We start from the raw sequence: 15,670 nt of genomic DNA, 5'->3' as shown, positions 1-15,670 counted from the left end.
GTCAATCAGAGCTTGATCAAGGTTTCGTAGTTGATCGATACAACGGGAGAGTTGAGTCATAAGACGCTCGTCGGCCAACCGGAGCAATTAAAACCCCATTAAATATCCAAAACAACATACTGAGCACAGATGCAGGTGAGCGGGCGCAATCTCAATGGTGAGAATAAAAAAATAAAAAATAAAAAACAACAATAAATCAGAAGGAAATTCCATCTGTTTAAATCAACCTCATACGACCTGTAGTTCATAAAATTTGGCGAATTTGGGAGGTATGCTGGACTCGGAAAACTGAATCATGTCTTCAACACGGTGATTGATTTGGACAAAGAAATACAAAGAAATGAGGCCATTTCAAGAGAGCCCAAACAAAACCTCGGATAAAGTGATGTATAAAGCTCAAGAACTTTATCCGCAAGTGTTAAATATCGAATCACCTTTAACGGTAATCATTTGATTGTTGCATCATATTTTCCCCAAATCTTCTGCGGCCCCTTGTGGTTCCCCACCCCTGCTTAGAATTTCAAGCTTTATTATGGATTATATGAGTGCAATTGTATTGCTGGACAAAGTGTTCTCATTATGATTATGATCAGGTTTTCACATCCAGCAGTTAATGTGCTGCTTTTATTACTTGCAGTGTCGAAATAACAAATGAAAGGAAATACTTCAATCGTGATGTGTCCGCAGACATGGTTAACCAGGTGGAAAATGAGTGGAAAAGCCTGCTCTGTGTTTGTCGCCGATGAAATCGTTACGTCACGAGATTCATTCGCAGCTCATGGGGCCGGTCGCTCATTCCAACTTTCAGCTGTTCATTTCGACTAAGCGGCGGTAGCAACCAGGCGCATTCATCTTCAACATTCGGTAACCTCGTGAGCAGACGAGGCTTGAGGGTCCTGTCATCATAAGATCCCTACCACACTAAGATATTTAATAAATCTCATTTATTATGAGCGGCAACTAAAGCCAAAATGGTGATGCAATGTATCTCTAATGTCACTCCTCCCGCTGGGAAATTAAGGGGAGATGAATGCTTGTTTCTGTAGTCATACTGGGCCAATTTGTCAAAACCGCTAACAGGTTGTTACTCAGCCACGACCTTCTGTCTATGATTGGTTGTGTTTTCCCGGGCGCGGTGGTTACAGTATGTCAGATTACAGTCTGGGGCCTGAGACGGCGGATTTTTTTTTTTTCTTCCCAAAGATCATAATTTAGAATGTTAAATCATGACTTTTAACAATAATTACTTTTTTTATTGCAAACATTTTTTTTTTATTACATTTTAATGGATGTTGAGACCACTCAAATGTTGCATAAAACACTACGTGGACAGTTGGCGTTACGGGCTGCAACGGATGAATGCAAAATCACTCTATTACAGCACATATCAGAGGGTAAGTGACTGTATTCTGATGTATTTTTTTTTCATGGGTGTGTTTAAATTATGATGGTGACGGTCTGAATTTCAGTTCTTTCCTATGGTAAAACGGATTTAAAAGCAACACTGCGATCAGTGTTTTTCAAGCTGTTATTTGAGTCACTTTGACTTCATTTTGACAATCTTGCCAAAAATGAACATCTGCTCATTAGGTCCAACTAAAAGTGTCTTTACGCCCACTTTTTTTTTTCTTTTCATCTCATCACGGTGGTCTTGGTCCCCGTGGAATAAATGCGGCGATGACAAGGAGTTTGGCCCGTGAACGTCACCGATGCTGCTGACCACATTCGCGTCTGATTAGATCCAGCTCAGCCAAAATCTGATACTATTAATGCGACCATATCCGGCAAACACGGCACATCGCCTCCAAAGACGCAGCCAAGCTGACACTAGTTTGCGCCAGAACATCAGCTGTCAGCCATTTTTCCACAATCTGTCGGAGCATGTGCAATAGTTTTCATGCGGCACAGTGAGAGTCAAGGTCTGTGCATGCGGCAAAACACACATCTTTTACAGCAAAAAGGCCAAGAGGCCACATTGGCTTGATTAAATCCAGGCCCAAGCTTAGTTTCCACACGTGGCTCGTACATTAGCAACTCTGCTATATTTTTTTTTTTCAAAACTTCTTTTTGGCATCATTGTAGAGCATTCAAGAGCACCTTTCCACCCCACCATTTTTTTAAATTCCAGATGATTAAAGAATGTGTGAACACAAGCTGTTTTTGTTTTTTAAGTATATATTTGTAAGTGGGTCACTGTTTGGCCTGGAAAAAGCTGAGACCTCATTGTAGAAAGCTTAAATCATCACAGTGAAGCTTTTGACAGAGAAAGAAAAAATACAGCCAGGAAATGTATTTAAAGCCTCTGATTTGACAACGGATGTTTTACTTATAGATCAAGTTCCTCATTACAACTATGTTGCCTGTAGAATATTATCACAAATATTTAATAACATGTATTTATAGTGGAATTGCGCAACAATTTGCATATAGGAAGAAAGTGATTTTATTTTACTCACATTAACCATGATCATTTTATTCATATATTTAACAGCATATTACTGTATACACATTGCATTTTTTATTCATATTTTTAATCACTTGTTATTTTGACCCATTTACAAACACAAATTCCCAGAAAAAAGTTCTTTTATTGAAATGTTGACGACAATTCCTTCAGTTTTACTTTTTGTCGGACAGTATTTTAAGTCAACCATAATTTGCCATAATAAGCGTATTGTTTCTTTTCCTTTCTTTTTTTTTTTTACTTTATATTTGAACTCTACCAGTAAATGTTTGTTTGTAGTAAACAACATAACATGCGTCCCTCTTGTTGGCTAAATGATCGCATAAATCACTCAGGCCTTTTGTCAATTTCAACTTGTAATAGAAATCCCAGCGCATGAGTCACCTCTTGACACTACGCATCAGTTTTAGTCAACCCCAGAAGAATGTCATCCGTGGCTGCTGCTTGCAAAGGACGTTACATCGTCCAAAAGACTTCCAAAGATTTAGTACACTGGATGTTACAGACCACACACATGAACATTCACATTTTGGGTGTAATCATCATTAACATTTGATGGCAGGGCCCATTTTGACAAGGTTACAATAGAATGCCGCTGGCACAGGAGCTGCATGGATAAATAAAGACCAAAAATGGCTTTTATGACATTTTTATGATTTTTATTTTTTTATTTTTTTCGTGTGCCTCAACTATTATTGTGTTGGCTTTAAAGTGCACGAATACAAAAAGGCATCTGGACTCATTTAGGAAAGTTTCAGTTTCAGACTTACCCGCCTTGACCCAAAACATAAGTCTAAAATATGATGAAACAAAATCTCGCAGAACAATAAAACATACAAATCTGGAAATTATTAATTGCCCAATCATTTACCAAATGCCACTTTGATCTCATACTTGAAAAATGGTTTAAATTTCTTTATGTGCCTTGCTAGTAAATCACTCTTTGGACTTGCATAGAAACCCAAGAATGCTTAACAAGGGGCTTTTCGTATTTTTTAAAGTTGATTAATAGTTTTGCAATATTTATTTGCAACTTGTTATGCATAAGGAAGTCCAAGTCTGAAATATACATTTTACAGAATAACAGGCTGGCTAGCTCACTAGCAAGGTAAATTACAAGGTTATTTTTACTTGGAATATATTTTATGAGGTTTCTAAATATAAAGGAACAGAAAAAAAACACAGCTCTGCCATGTGTATATTATTGCATTGGTTTGCATATAAGCAGGCTTGTTAGATAGACTGTAGCTTCGAATAATGCTTTGCAAATAGAAATGGACACATTTTATCTTATCCGATCAGTTTTGCGATGTTCATTTAAAGGTTTAGTGCCATTACAATGGAAGTTAAAGTGTGAAAAGTGTATGTAAAAGCAAAGCTGGCTTGCTAGTTAGCTATCTCACTAGTTAGATAAATTAGAAAAATAGATTGCAATCTCAAGTTATAACTAAATAATGGCTTGCTACAATTGTTTTTTCTCACAAAACCTTCCTCTCATGTATGCTTTGCTCCCGTGGTTCTGTCAACAAGGGTTTACGACAATCGTGTCATCACTCAGACTCATTTGTCAAAACTTGACAGGGCCTTTTTGACGTTACCAAATGCTTTAAATTCTCAAAAAGTATTCACTATAGTCACATAGGGCCTATTAATAATCCACTACTGTGGTTACGTGCCACCTTTTCCAAAGCGTTCTATTACTTCATTGTTATCAGGTCCGTCACTAGAAAAGTCCACGTAACCGGGAAGCAGCTTCAACGGCTAATCCAAACAAAAGGTTGGCAGGTGGGTCAGCCTTTGTCAAATATTGTTTTTCAAGAAGTGCCGACATCCCAAATGTGCTTTTATCATGATCACCTCAATATATTGTATCAGCACAGTTGGAGCCAACATCACTAACGTTTTGGCCCAGACTTGGCACTATCTACAACTTGTTCTCATCAAAATTGAGCATGAAATCATAGAAAATTACACATAATGCTAATGGTACAGTATATATATATATATATATATATATATATATATATTTTTTTTTTTTTTTTAAGATATGACCAAAACGTTATTGATAATTAGGTCCTTTGATTTAGAAAGAACATTTCCAAACTTTGGAGGTTAAAAGCTAATTGCCCTATGTGCATTCTCCTGTCCAGACTTCTGACGCACCCACCATGCATAAACTCGAATTGTGAAATATTGAGCAACAATGTTTCCAGGACAATCATCTCATACATCTGGACAGTAGCAAGAAAAACAGTGTGTTCCCATCCTGTCAGCACTGAAAAGTACCGTTAGCTTTCATCCAAATTTTTTTTTGCAGTTTTCCCAAGGAAAAGTGATTCATCCCGAGAGATAGAAATGATCCTGTCCAATTTAAACAACGGTTAATTTGTCGTGCTTGTAAGCTTTTATTGTGACATTTTTTTGATATTGTACTGTGAGCGATGACCCAATCACTATGGGTACAAGTCATCACATAGTGATCCAGGTGGTGTTTTTTTGAACTGCATAGGTGTCTATCGGATTAAGACATTTACAGGTGGGGTGACTTATTTGTACAAAAGCATTTTGTATAATAATGTTACAGTGAGGATCACGCAAATGGACAGCTACCTCTGCATTCACGAGGGACTGTGTTTTAAAACACAATAGAATATGAATGCGGACGTTTCCTAACAACAACTACCGTATTTGACCCTCTGCCAACGATAGTTGTTTGCATCCCAAGAGAATGATAAAATTTCCGGTGGTGGGGCGCGCCTCCAACTTGGGAGCATAAATACCGGTAGATGGGTTTTTCACCCCTAGTCAGGCCGATCGGTCCTAACCAAACCTTGTTGCATGAACTGATGAAGCCTTCTCGGATGAGAGGCGAAACCTCTATTAAAACAAACATAGCAGTCCAGTTGCGATTGATTCAATGCCCTGAGAAAACAGTTGTCAATTTCAGTTGGTCAGAACTACATGTTGTATCGATGATTTTTAAAAATATTTTGCATTAGGGAGAGAGGTGATGTCATGAAAGTTGATTCCACTGCAAAAAAACATAATAAAAGATGAAGGATCTTTTGTTGAATTCACTTCTCGGATTTCAGCGTGCAGGAATTTCAATCCATATGTTGAAGTAATTAATAGTGAAGGGGATCACACAGGGCATCGGAACAATAATGGAAAAACGCGTCGCGTGTTCCGCATAATTTAAATCAAAAATGGAGAATGAGCCGTCGCTGAAAATGATCATTTGTCATCCTTAACGGCTTCAGTCATGAAATGTCTTTAGGGCAGCAAACTCATGCAGAAAAGCCAAACAAAACAAAGAGCCGTTCTGGATTTCCAGGGAGTGACTTTGGAGCACAGACAGTAATCAGCCTTTATGCTTGTGGTCGGCGATGGCAATTTTTATCATTTAAATAGCGCTGGCATTTACTTACACGCAGCGACAGGGTGACAGATGTGGGTCAGACAGAAACACAAGCACTTCCTTCTGTGGCCGCAGAGGGCCCATCACATGTCTGCAAATAGACTACGCACACACAATATAGAGCACTAGTGCACACGAGACATACTGTAACAGCAACCATGTTAAATCTTGACTACATTGACATACGATTTTAATTAAGTAACGTAAGCATACTGTTCAGCCTGTTGTTGCCTCTACTCTATTTTTAAATGACTATTTAAAATACAATTTAAATAACATGTCTTTTTCATTTCCCCCAAAAACTGCGACTTATACTCCAGTGCGACTTGGTGTTTTTTTTCCCCTTCTTTATTATGCATTTTATGGCTGGTGCGACTTGTACTCCGGGGCAACTTATCGTCCGGAAAATACGGTAAGTCTTTTATTCCAAAACGAAACCCACTCCTGTAAACACACCCGCGTTTGTGTAACATCATCCTCTGCCACCAATGTAGTTGTCATTTAATAATCTCGTTCTCATCTGTTCAGCAATAATGAGGCCGACCTTGAAACACCTCCTGTTTTCCGTTCGGCGGTGTCAAAAGGCAAAACGATAAAATCTCTCTCACTGTCTATATACTTCTGGAATCTGGACCTTAAGTGGGTGTGTTGAAAAGTAACCTCAATTGTGGCGACAGGATATGCTGCCTGCTTTTCTTAATGCGGACTGGCCACAGTCCACAGGCGGGGAAGGAAAAGTCCAATAGCAACGGGAGCCGTCTGTGTGCTCCAACGAGGAACGCTGATTTGAAGCAGCACTCGTGTTAATTCACTCGCGCCTAATGTTTTGTGATCTGCTGCTTTGCATCATGTTTGTGCTTCTCATGACCTCTGCAGCGTGACTGGTGAGGATGAGGTCACTCACGTGGAGCCCCTGAATATGTCGAATCACGTCAGTGTCCTCACGGGGATTTGATGAGATGTTAAACAAGATCATATTCATAACTGGACTGTTTTCCAGCAACCGCTGCTCCTGTTTGAGATCAGTGCGAGAGCAAACTGCTGAAGCAACGCACTCGCACCACACACACAATACTGACGGGGTGTCTACAAAATGCATTTGTGCTTTAAAAAAACTTCCAAAGTTCTAAGTGGATAGTATTAGTTTTTAAACATCCTTAAAGAAACAAAAAGTGAAATTTGTTTTAAATAACCTGAAAAAAAAATGGCATGTTTTTTTATTGTAGTGCTTATGCTGTATTTTACCCTGTATTTAAAAAAATAAAAATAAAACTATAACTAAATTAAAAACCAAAATGAATGAAAAATCCCCAGATATTTTTTTGGAAGCTCAAGATAGAGTCACAGTCCTCATAGAAGCAATTCCTCCATTCATTTAGCACAACTTGGTATGGTTGTTCATACGCAACACGGCATATCCTGGCAATCAACACCATGTAGGGGCTGTTGCTTGATTTCAATGCTCTCACATTCTCATTGCATGGGCATGCAATGCCAATACAGGCTTCTTTCAATATCAGACTTCATTGCAATCTATACAAAATGCACATTTCCCGGCATGAACCGCAAGCACCTGCGCGATTGGACGACTGGCCGGCATGCTCCAGGCTGGTCGTTGCTATTTCTCAGTCGTATAACTTGCAGACAAAACAATACTGCCATCCAAACAGACTGTCAGCTCAATGAGATAACGGAAAGAGAAAGAAGCCCACACGGACGATCTGAAGCTAATAAGAGGACATGGCGTCGCTAAGAGAGTGTGAAATTCGTTAAGACAGTGGGAAGGATCCTTTGATGCGTTCGTTTTGAGTCAATATCCACTGCCAATATGACATCTGTTTTGGAACACAGCGTGAAAAATCCCCTGGCAGAGTGTGTATTGATCCCTTAAACAAAGGCATGCCATATCCATGCTTCCTCTGGGTTTTGCCGATGTGGAAGACGCCACTATAGTCACTTGAAAGAAGTGACCTTGAATCCACCTCCATTTTTTTCCCGCAACCTTTTTTTGTTGTGACCCGCTCATCTTTTCCGTGCTGACTAAGGCTCCATCTTTTCCATGCGGACATATGTTTAGACAGACAATGAAACACAGCAGACCGCAATAATGAAACGTTTTTGAAAGATTCTTGCACCATTTGGTCTTGGGAGCATGATCTCACTTTCAAGTCTGTCAAGTGGAAGCCAGCAAAGAGCAAAGTGTTCACGTTTTGGAAATAACCTTCCGTTTGACCGGTGAAGCCTACCACGAGTTATTTACTGTGTTGGCTTTGGGGGTCAAACTGTAGTGCAGGTGTTCCTAATATACGGTTGGGTCGTGAGCATGCCACTTTGGAAGCGAAAATGGCCATTATTCCCCAAGAGTGACTTTGCGTCACTGAGCACGGATTGACAAGCTCCATATTGTTGTAGTTGAGGTTACTAATCCAAACAACACGTCTGTGACATATTACCCTTTACAGGCGCTTTCTGATTAGCGTTTGTATCGTATTTTCTGATCTTTGTCAGCTCATGCATCCTTGCCTCCATTGCTTCACTGTTGGCTGAAGTGCAGATGAAGATTCTTTGACCGTGAGATCATTCCTTTTAAGGGCCAAAATGAAGGCTATGAGTCACATGGAGGCAAACTCAAATATGGATGAAAAGTAGCATTTGTATACAGTCCTATCCACAACAACATACGGAAATTTAGCGGAATTCCTCCAAGGTGTCAGCGAGATCTAGTTTCTTCCTGGAGAACTCTGTGACATGAACCTGAAAGAGTTTCAGCGAAAAAGCTTTGTGACGTGGCGCTGATTAATTAAGAGTATATGTCATTTTGATGTACACTTGACTTGAGGTCTCTTAAAAAAAAAAATCGGCCCTGGGCAGATGACATTAACATGGCAACACACAGAGGCTGAATATGCACATTCAAGTACTGGCAGCCAAGACAAATACTACAAACTGAAAAGAAAAGACTGTTGGGAATAATTCATAGTTTAGCTTTCAAAATGTTACCGCTCAGTCAACAGTTGATTGAGAGACTCAAATATAATGAGACTAGTCAAGCGGATGACACCATTTGTGGAAAATCTTTTTTGTTTTTCCTCGCTGCTGTCTGGCACCATCACCTTTGCAGCACGCTCGGAAGTGAAAGAGGAAAAAGAATTTCAAGTGAGGCAATTGGTGCTAGGTGACAGCGCTTTCAAGAGTAGCCATCAAGGAGGTGGGTCCTTCCTTAACAACGAGCCAAGTCTGCCGCACTCAAAAGGGCAACCGTATTGACCTTCGAAAATGTGGGTCTCCTCCAGATGCTATTCGCTTCTTTTTAGCCTCTTTCCCATGACAAATCCCTTCGCTTCCAGCCAAAGAGCTGCCGTGCGCTGGCAGCGCCGACACGCCTGCTGATTTCTTGAAAAATCCATCAACTGATTAATGCTAAGACGAGTCTTCATTCCAAATCCAACAGACTCAACTGGACAAATGAATAACACAGAAACAGAGCGATTTGGAGTACCAAACACAGGTCCAAGTGTTAGGGGTACAGTAACCTTTTAAAGTTTGGCCTATTATCGGGAAATTACAATAACTATGCTCAATTAAAGTCGGTGTAATGAATGCATACAGTCCCGAAATGAGCAGAATTTGTCAGGAAAAACCATTCCAGCATTAAACCTCAGTGACCCCAAAGTCAGCAGTGTTTTATTACACTTCTGTCTGGAGGACATCCTTAAGTGTTGCATAACTGCAAAGACCTAGCCATCCGTGGTTACACCCTTCTGTTAAAAACTACCTCCCTTCTCTTCTCAGACTATTGAAAGGGGGAGTTTGCCCCCCCCCCCCCCCCCCCCCAAAAAAAACAATATTTTTTATCATTATGACTTCACAGTAGTACATAATAAATGTGATCTGTGGGGGAAAAAAATATCTGCCCGCTTCTTGTGCCTCTAATTTGATATAGGGGAACTCCATTGCGGGTTCCCCTATATATGTATATACATACATACCATAACACGTGGGTCGGCTAAATATGCAGACGGGAACTTTGTGACGGTTAGGCGACGCCCAGCTCTGTGTGTGTGTGTACAGACATACACACACAATTACACTGTGTGTGTATGCACACATGCATTGTTTGTAATAAAGTGAAACAATTAGTTGCTATTCATAAATAAATATGTATTTGTGAGAAATTAATGGTGGACCAATTATGAACCTTTGGGGACCAATGATCAGGGTTTTTTTTTTCTTTTTTTGAGAAAAAGTTGTTTTTTAAAATATGCCCCTCAGAATTTGAGCCCCCTATTTCCAGTGATGTACTGTATTTTTTGTTAAAGTCATAAAGTCATGTTTTCCCCCAAGACAGACAGTTGTTTTGTTTATACTGTACATGAGCTCAATAATCTTTGATAGAAAAGTAAAAGGTGTGTCACTGCCATCTACTGGCCAAATTTAGCTTTGCAGTATTATTAGCCATTTCAATGGGCAAAGTTGTTTTGTTATACCGTAGACTGACGTTTTGAGATACTAGCATGGTCACGGACTCCCTCAAACTTGAATCTCAAGGCACCACTGTGGAATGTATATCCAACATCATATATAATATAATATAATCATCCGGTTAACCAAATATGTTGACTCCTGCTGCATTAAAAGTATTGAATGACATCACAAAATCTGCCCTCCCCGACAGTTAGGTAAGGAAGTTGCATGCAAAGGCAGGAAGTACGGCAGAATGACTCTGGCGAGGATTTTGACACTTGAGCACACACTCAGGATGCTTGAGTGCTTAATCATGAGGCTGCTCGTAATTCCTCTCATCATTTTAGGTAAGATGTGTGTGTGTGTGTGTGTGTGTGTGTATAGATGAGATAAAATTAGATGGATAGATGGATAGATGGATAGATGGATAGATGGATAGATAGATAGATAGATAGATAGATAGATAGATAGATAGATAGATAGATCACCAAAAGTCTTCTATTGAAGTACTATTGACCCAACTTTCTCATGCAGGCATCAATGGTGACAGTGACACAGTCGGTTTGGAGCTCAGGTTTCCATGTGCCAATTCGGTGTGCTATCATATTTGGAGATTTACCCCGAAAACTGAAAGCATCGACGTGGTGATAATAAGTAACGGAGAGATGATGCATTCCGGAGCAGTAGACGATCAGGGCTTAAAATGCACGGAGCAGCTCCAACGTCTGACGGAAGACAACATTGGACTTCATTACTGCAAAATAACAGATGATGCCTTCACACCTCAAAACGGTCAGTAAAGCCGCAATGCCTGGATATATATTATATTTCTTTAGATAAAGTTGTATATCGTCGCTGTCCTGTGAAAAACACTTTTTTTCAATTTTCTTATTTTTACGTGAATGGTGTTTCCGCGTTACAGACATTGCCTTAATGTGCTTTTTTTTTTTTTTTTTTTCAAAAATTGGTCATAAGTGTTTTTCACAGGACAGCAATGATATTCTACAGAAAAAAAGTCAAGAATTTTTTGAGCATGATGACGATGAGTTTTTAAAGAAACATTAAATATTTTGGGAGAATTAAACATTTTGTTTTGTTTTGTAACGCTGTTCGTAATTGCACAAGACAAAAGTTGTAAAAGAACAATTTTAGAAGAGCTGCAATATGACATAAAGCCTGAATGTTAAAACAAATGTTAAGTTTCTCATAGATAAAGTTGTAGACTTTCCAGAGAAAAGTCTGAATTTATGACACAAAAAAAAGTGTAATGTGAAAAAGGTTATTACCAAAATCATGACATTTCGCAAGGCTAATATAAAATCACAATTTTACAAGAATAAAGTTCTTCAATGATGTGTTAAAAAGTCCCATAACAGGAAAAAAAACCTCCCAATTTTGGAAAATGAGGTGGCCACATGACTGGCATCGAGAGCAACGGAATGGTCTTCTTCTGTGGTTTCTTTAGAAGTTCCCGAGTTCAAAGTGGCGCCGGGCTTTGACGTATCTTTCCAGTGCACCCTGCTGTCCTTTTTAACGCTGGGCCGTTGCTCCAAACCGCGACAGTCTGAAGTCCGTTTGACGTGGGTGGACCGCGCCGGCCGGGAGGTCCGCAACAACTTGAGCTATCGCATAACGCGAAAATCACCGTGCGATGTCACCTTGACCGTCACCTTGAAAGCTCCCGGAAGCGAGGAGTTCAGGTGCCACGCTAAAGTGGGACGAAACTTCTGGATTTCGGCGGAGATGCGAGTGCAAGTACCAGGTGTGGACCAAATACTAATGGAGCTATAATTACTTTTAAACAAAAATAATAACATCATTTTGCCTATTTAGTTCCAAAAGGGAAGGGAAAGGGAAGAGGAGGCTTCAATTTAGAAGGACCAGAACCTCAAGGTATGGTACTAAGTCCACTCAACTTTTTTTTTTTTTTTAATTACTATTATGCCAGAGAATTAACATTTGTGTTGTGTTTTCAGGCAATAGCCACTACCAAGTCAGTGTGGTGGTGGCGGTGTTGGCGTGCGCCACGTTGACCGCCTTGGCTGCCATGTTTGTCATGGTCAGGCGCCGAAAGGCAGCGAGTAAGTAGTAACTGGGGATTTATATATATATAAGAATCAGCAACAAAGGGCCAGGGTTGCAATAGTTTGGGATTTTTCATTCAAGTTCATTTTTTATTTCGTTTTGACTTGTGTATTTTTAAAATTCAGTTCGTTTTAATTTGTTTTTCTTACTTTTTTGGGCGGGTAAGAAAGTAAAGCCCTGATATTAGGGCACCTCCCACCACGCCGGGAGGTGTGGCTCTCCTTCCTGCGGCGGGCGTCCTCCTGGAGGCTTCTTTATGTTGTATTTTGATGTTTTTATTGCACAGGACTTTGAGTTGCATTTCTATGTGTGAAAAGTGCCATATACATAAAATTTGATTACACACACTTATATATATAGGTGTATGCATTCTGTTTATTGGATGGCAATGATACTTTGATGTTTTGTCATCATTTTGTAGTTGTTGATTGACATGTCAAATACATTTCAAAATATTAGAATAGGTACTAACACGGAACAAAAACGGTACAGTGTAGGTTGTAGTCGGACATGACACAAATATTTTTTTGTGTGACATTATGCAAATGATCATTTCAGACCTGCCCGAAGCCGCCTGTCCGACAGCTATTCACAACCATGTAAGTTAACACTTTAATGTGGTTTTAAGTGGGAGCACAATAACAAAGTTTTGTGTCTCCACAGGTGGCAGATGACGTCATTTATGCGGATGTCATCCTCCCCGTTGGTACAGAAAGCGCGTCTTTCTCCCAGGGCCAAGATACGGAATATGCCTGCATTCGCTACCGGTAGTCCTTCATGCGTGTTCATGTGCATATAGTATTATTTCAGTATGAATTAATCATATTTTGGAATGTTTTTATGTGTCAGCTAAGCTTAAATATTGCTATCTTACGTTTTAGAATAGTCTACCTCAATAGATATCACTTCCCCTTTTTCAACGTAAAAAGAAAAGAATGAGTTCCTGATTTCTTCTTTCTCCCTACAGTACAGTATTGTGAACATTATGTTCTTGTTTTTTTTTTTTCTAAAATTAAAATTGAGACTTAAAAACTCTCTGTTGAAGTCACGACGTTTGTTTCTGATAACAAATGGATTCTTGAAAAGAAAAATCTTCTAAAATTATTAGAATTTTTTTTTCCTCCTTTCTTGACTTAACTTTAGCTTGCATTTGCGTATACACATACACACACACACACACACACCCCCACCCACACTCCTGACACACACGCCAGGTCACACCTGCACAGCCATACACGCATACACTGTAACACACAGTCTCAGCAGGCGAGAGACTGCCGGAGCCGGTCCCAGCGTTGCTCTATTTGCATTTTAAATACTTTTTAGTCAGCCCACTCCTGTGCTGTTCACAGTGCATCTCCACACCTAAGAGTGGTGTGTCTGTGTGTGTGTGTGTGTGCGTGTGTGTGTGTCTGTGTGACAGTGAGAGGAGAGTGAGGGGGTTGAATAGATAAGTGAAGACAGAAATGTTTGTAGAAAGAGAAACTTGTAGAAGATTAAGTTGACTGTGGCTCCTTTCTTTCTTTTTGGTATGAGCACCACATTGCATGAATATACGCGTTGGACTAAAACTGGACTCACCTCACACCAACGGGTTTGCCAGATCTTCCAAAAAAAAGAGGCTCCAAGCTGTTCATTCCACTCCAAGTTGAAGTTTCCTGTCAAGATAAACATAAAACAGAGAGGAGTTGCACTTTATGTACTACAAACAAGAAGACAACTTTGCATTCTCTTCGCATATTGCTAACAAACAACACAAAATGCCATAGACGGGCTAAAGAATAGCAGTTTTGGAGCGGTATACTCATTGAAACATGACTATGTCTGAATTATATTGGTGGCCAAGGAGCACACAACAGAAGAAGCAGCACAATGTCCATTGAATTGAAGCAACTAATCTGGCAAAAGATTTTTATTAATAAACAAGCCCAATTTTTTTTTTCAATGAAAATATAATAATGTACAAACGTAGATAATATTATTTTAGATCATTACACTGACAAATAAAATGATATAAAATATAATAATGCAAATATTTTTCAAAATGTTAACCAAGCCAACAAAAGTGTTGTAATTTATCAAAAGAGTAAATGCGTTTAAATCCAGGTTAAAACTTTTTTTTTTCCATACCTATGATTAAGGTCTTTGAAGGCACTTCTAAAAAAGAATTTTTCCCCAAATCTTATTCTTGCACTGTACGTTCTTTTAGTAATTTTAGTAAGCTACTTTATACCTATATTTTTTATTTTAAATGTTAATCATTTTGCTTGTAAATGCTTTTAAATGTTGTCATTTTAATTATGTGAAGCACATTGAGTTACCTGGTGTATGAAATGAACCATATAAATAAAGCTGCCATGCCTTACAAATATGTGAGGAAAGCTTATTTTGCTTACAAATTTAAATTACAATGTTAAAACGCTACTGCAAATAACTGTTTCAACTGAATATGATCTAAAGTACGAAAGCACAGTCAGCCCGCACTATATCGTCGTTCAGTTTTCCACGGTCCAGCTACAGTATATCGCTCAGTTTTTAAAATTGATTAAAGTTGTTCTCTATTTTTCATACCTTTCGTACAATATTTTTGGGGTCATTCATTGGTCTCTCTTTCTCAATACATGAGTTGGTAATGTTTTAAATACCTTAAAAACATGTGAAGTCCTTTAAATGCTATTAAAAACATGCCTTGGGTGTGTTTGAATGTAATTATTGCGGGGGTGGTTGCAAAATCCTGCTACCCTAAACAAAACCTTCCTTGGCAGAGGTCATGAAGAACTGCTCGAAGGAACAGAGCGACTCTTTCAAAACCTCCAACTGATGCACTTCTCGTGTGTCCTTGCCTTACGCAACCATTTCACCACCGTTTCAAAACGTTTAGCGAGCGCCGCGTAGAAAACGGACCGCAGCTTCCGACACACTCTGCAACCATTCAACCATGGAAAATGTTACACATATTATTTACTCACCCGTGCACTGTGCATGCGTGCGTGCTAGGTGTGTCACACAATCAGCTGATAAGGTCAAAGCCGTGAAGCCCGTCCGAGCCAGGCACCAGTTTGTCTGATGCGTCAGCGGGGGCCAAATGCTGCTGTCCCCTGCTGTGTGTGTGCGCGTGTGAGTGAGCTGGGGGGTCGGGGGGGTGGGGGGGTGGGGGGGATGTGCGTGGAACAAAAGGACCTTGATGACTGAAATCCTGCAAAAGACAGAAGACAGGGGGAGAGAGAGGGGAGAGGTGT

At 39.6% G+C, this 15,670-nt stretch overlaps 2 protein-coding genes across 2 annotated transcripts in view; one reads left to right on the top strand and one right to left on the bottom strand.

The window, feature by feature from the left end:
* Positions 1 to 15,670, bottom strand: part of LOC147128181 (uncharacterized) — a 192,689-nt gene that overhangs the window by 17,358 nt on the left and 159,661 nt on the right. The window contains exons 8-9 of the mRNA XM_086019310.1: positions 15,401 to 15,627; positions 14,013 to 14,089 (exon numbers count right to left, since the gene is read on the bottom strand). Coding sequence (XP_085875436.1) covers positions 15,503 to 15,627 — 125 coding nt within the window. The 3' untranslated portion in view covers positions 14,013 to 14,089; positions 15,401 to 15,502. The remainder of the gene's footprint in view (positions 1 to 14,012; positions 14,090 to 15,400; positions 15,628 to 15,670) is intronic.
* On the top strand, positions 10,610 to 13,466 carry LOC147128186 (uncharacterized). Its single transcript, XM_086019307.1, has 7 exons — positions 10,610 to 10,693; positions 10,881 to 11,138; positions 11,812 to 12,108; positions 12,180 to 12,239; positions 12,323 to 12,427; positions 12,990 to 13,030; positions 13,095 to 13,466. The coding sequence occupies exons 1-7, from the start codon at positions 10,642 to 10,644 to the stop codon at positions 13,200 to 13,202; spliced, it is 921 nt and encodes a 306-aa protein (XP_085875433.1). The 5' UTR covers positions 10,610 to 10,641; the 3' UTR covers positions 13,203 to 13,466.

Source organism: Filicampus tigris, chromosome 20 (genome assembly GCF_054856515.1).
Source record: "Filicampus tigris isolate MCC_2025a chromosome 20, RoL_Ftig_1.0, whole genome shotgun sequence".
Classification (NCBI taxonomy): Eukaryota; Metazoa; Chordata; class Actinopteri; order Syngnathiformes; family Syngnathidae; genus Filicampus; species Filicampus tigris.
This window is presented reverse-complemented; position numbering and strand designations above follow the sequence as displayed.

Bases quoted from the DNA above. Each gene is read 5' to 3' on its own strand.
- LOC147128186 (XM_086019307.1), top strand. From the start codon at position 10,642: ATGCTTGAGTGCTTAATCATGAGGCTGCTCGTAATTCCTCTCATCATT. The intron at 12,109-12,179 runs GTGTGGACCAAA...TTGCCTATTTAG, and splicing joins GATGCGAGTGCAAGTACCAG to TTCCAAAAGGGAAGGGAAAG. The intron at 13,031-13,094 runs GTAAGTTAACAC...GTGTCTCCACAG, and splicing joins CGACAGCTATTCACAACCAT to GTGGCAGATGACGTCATTTA.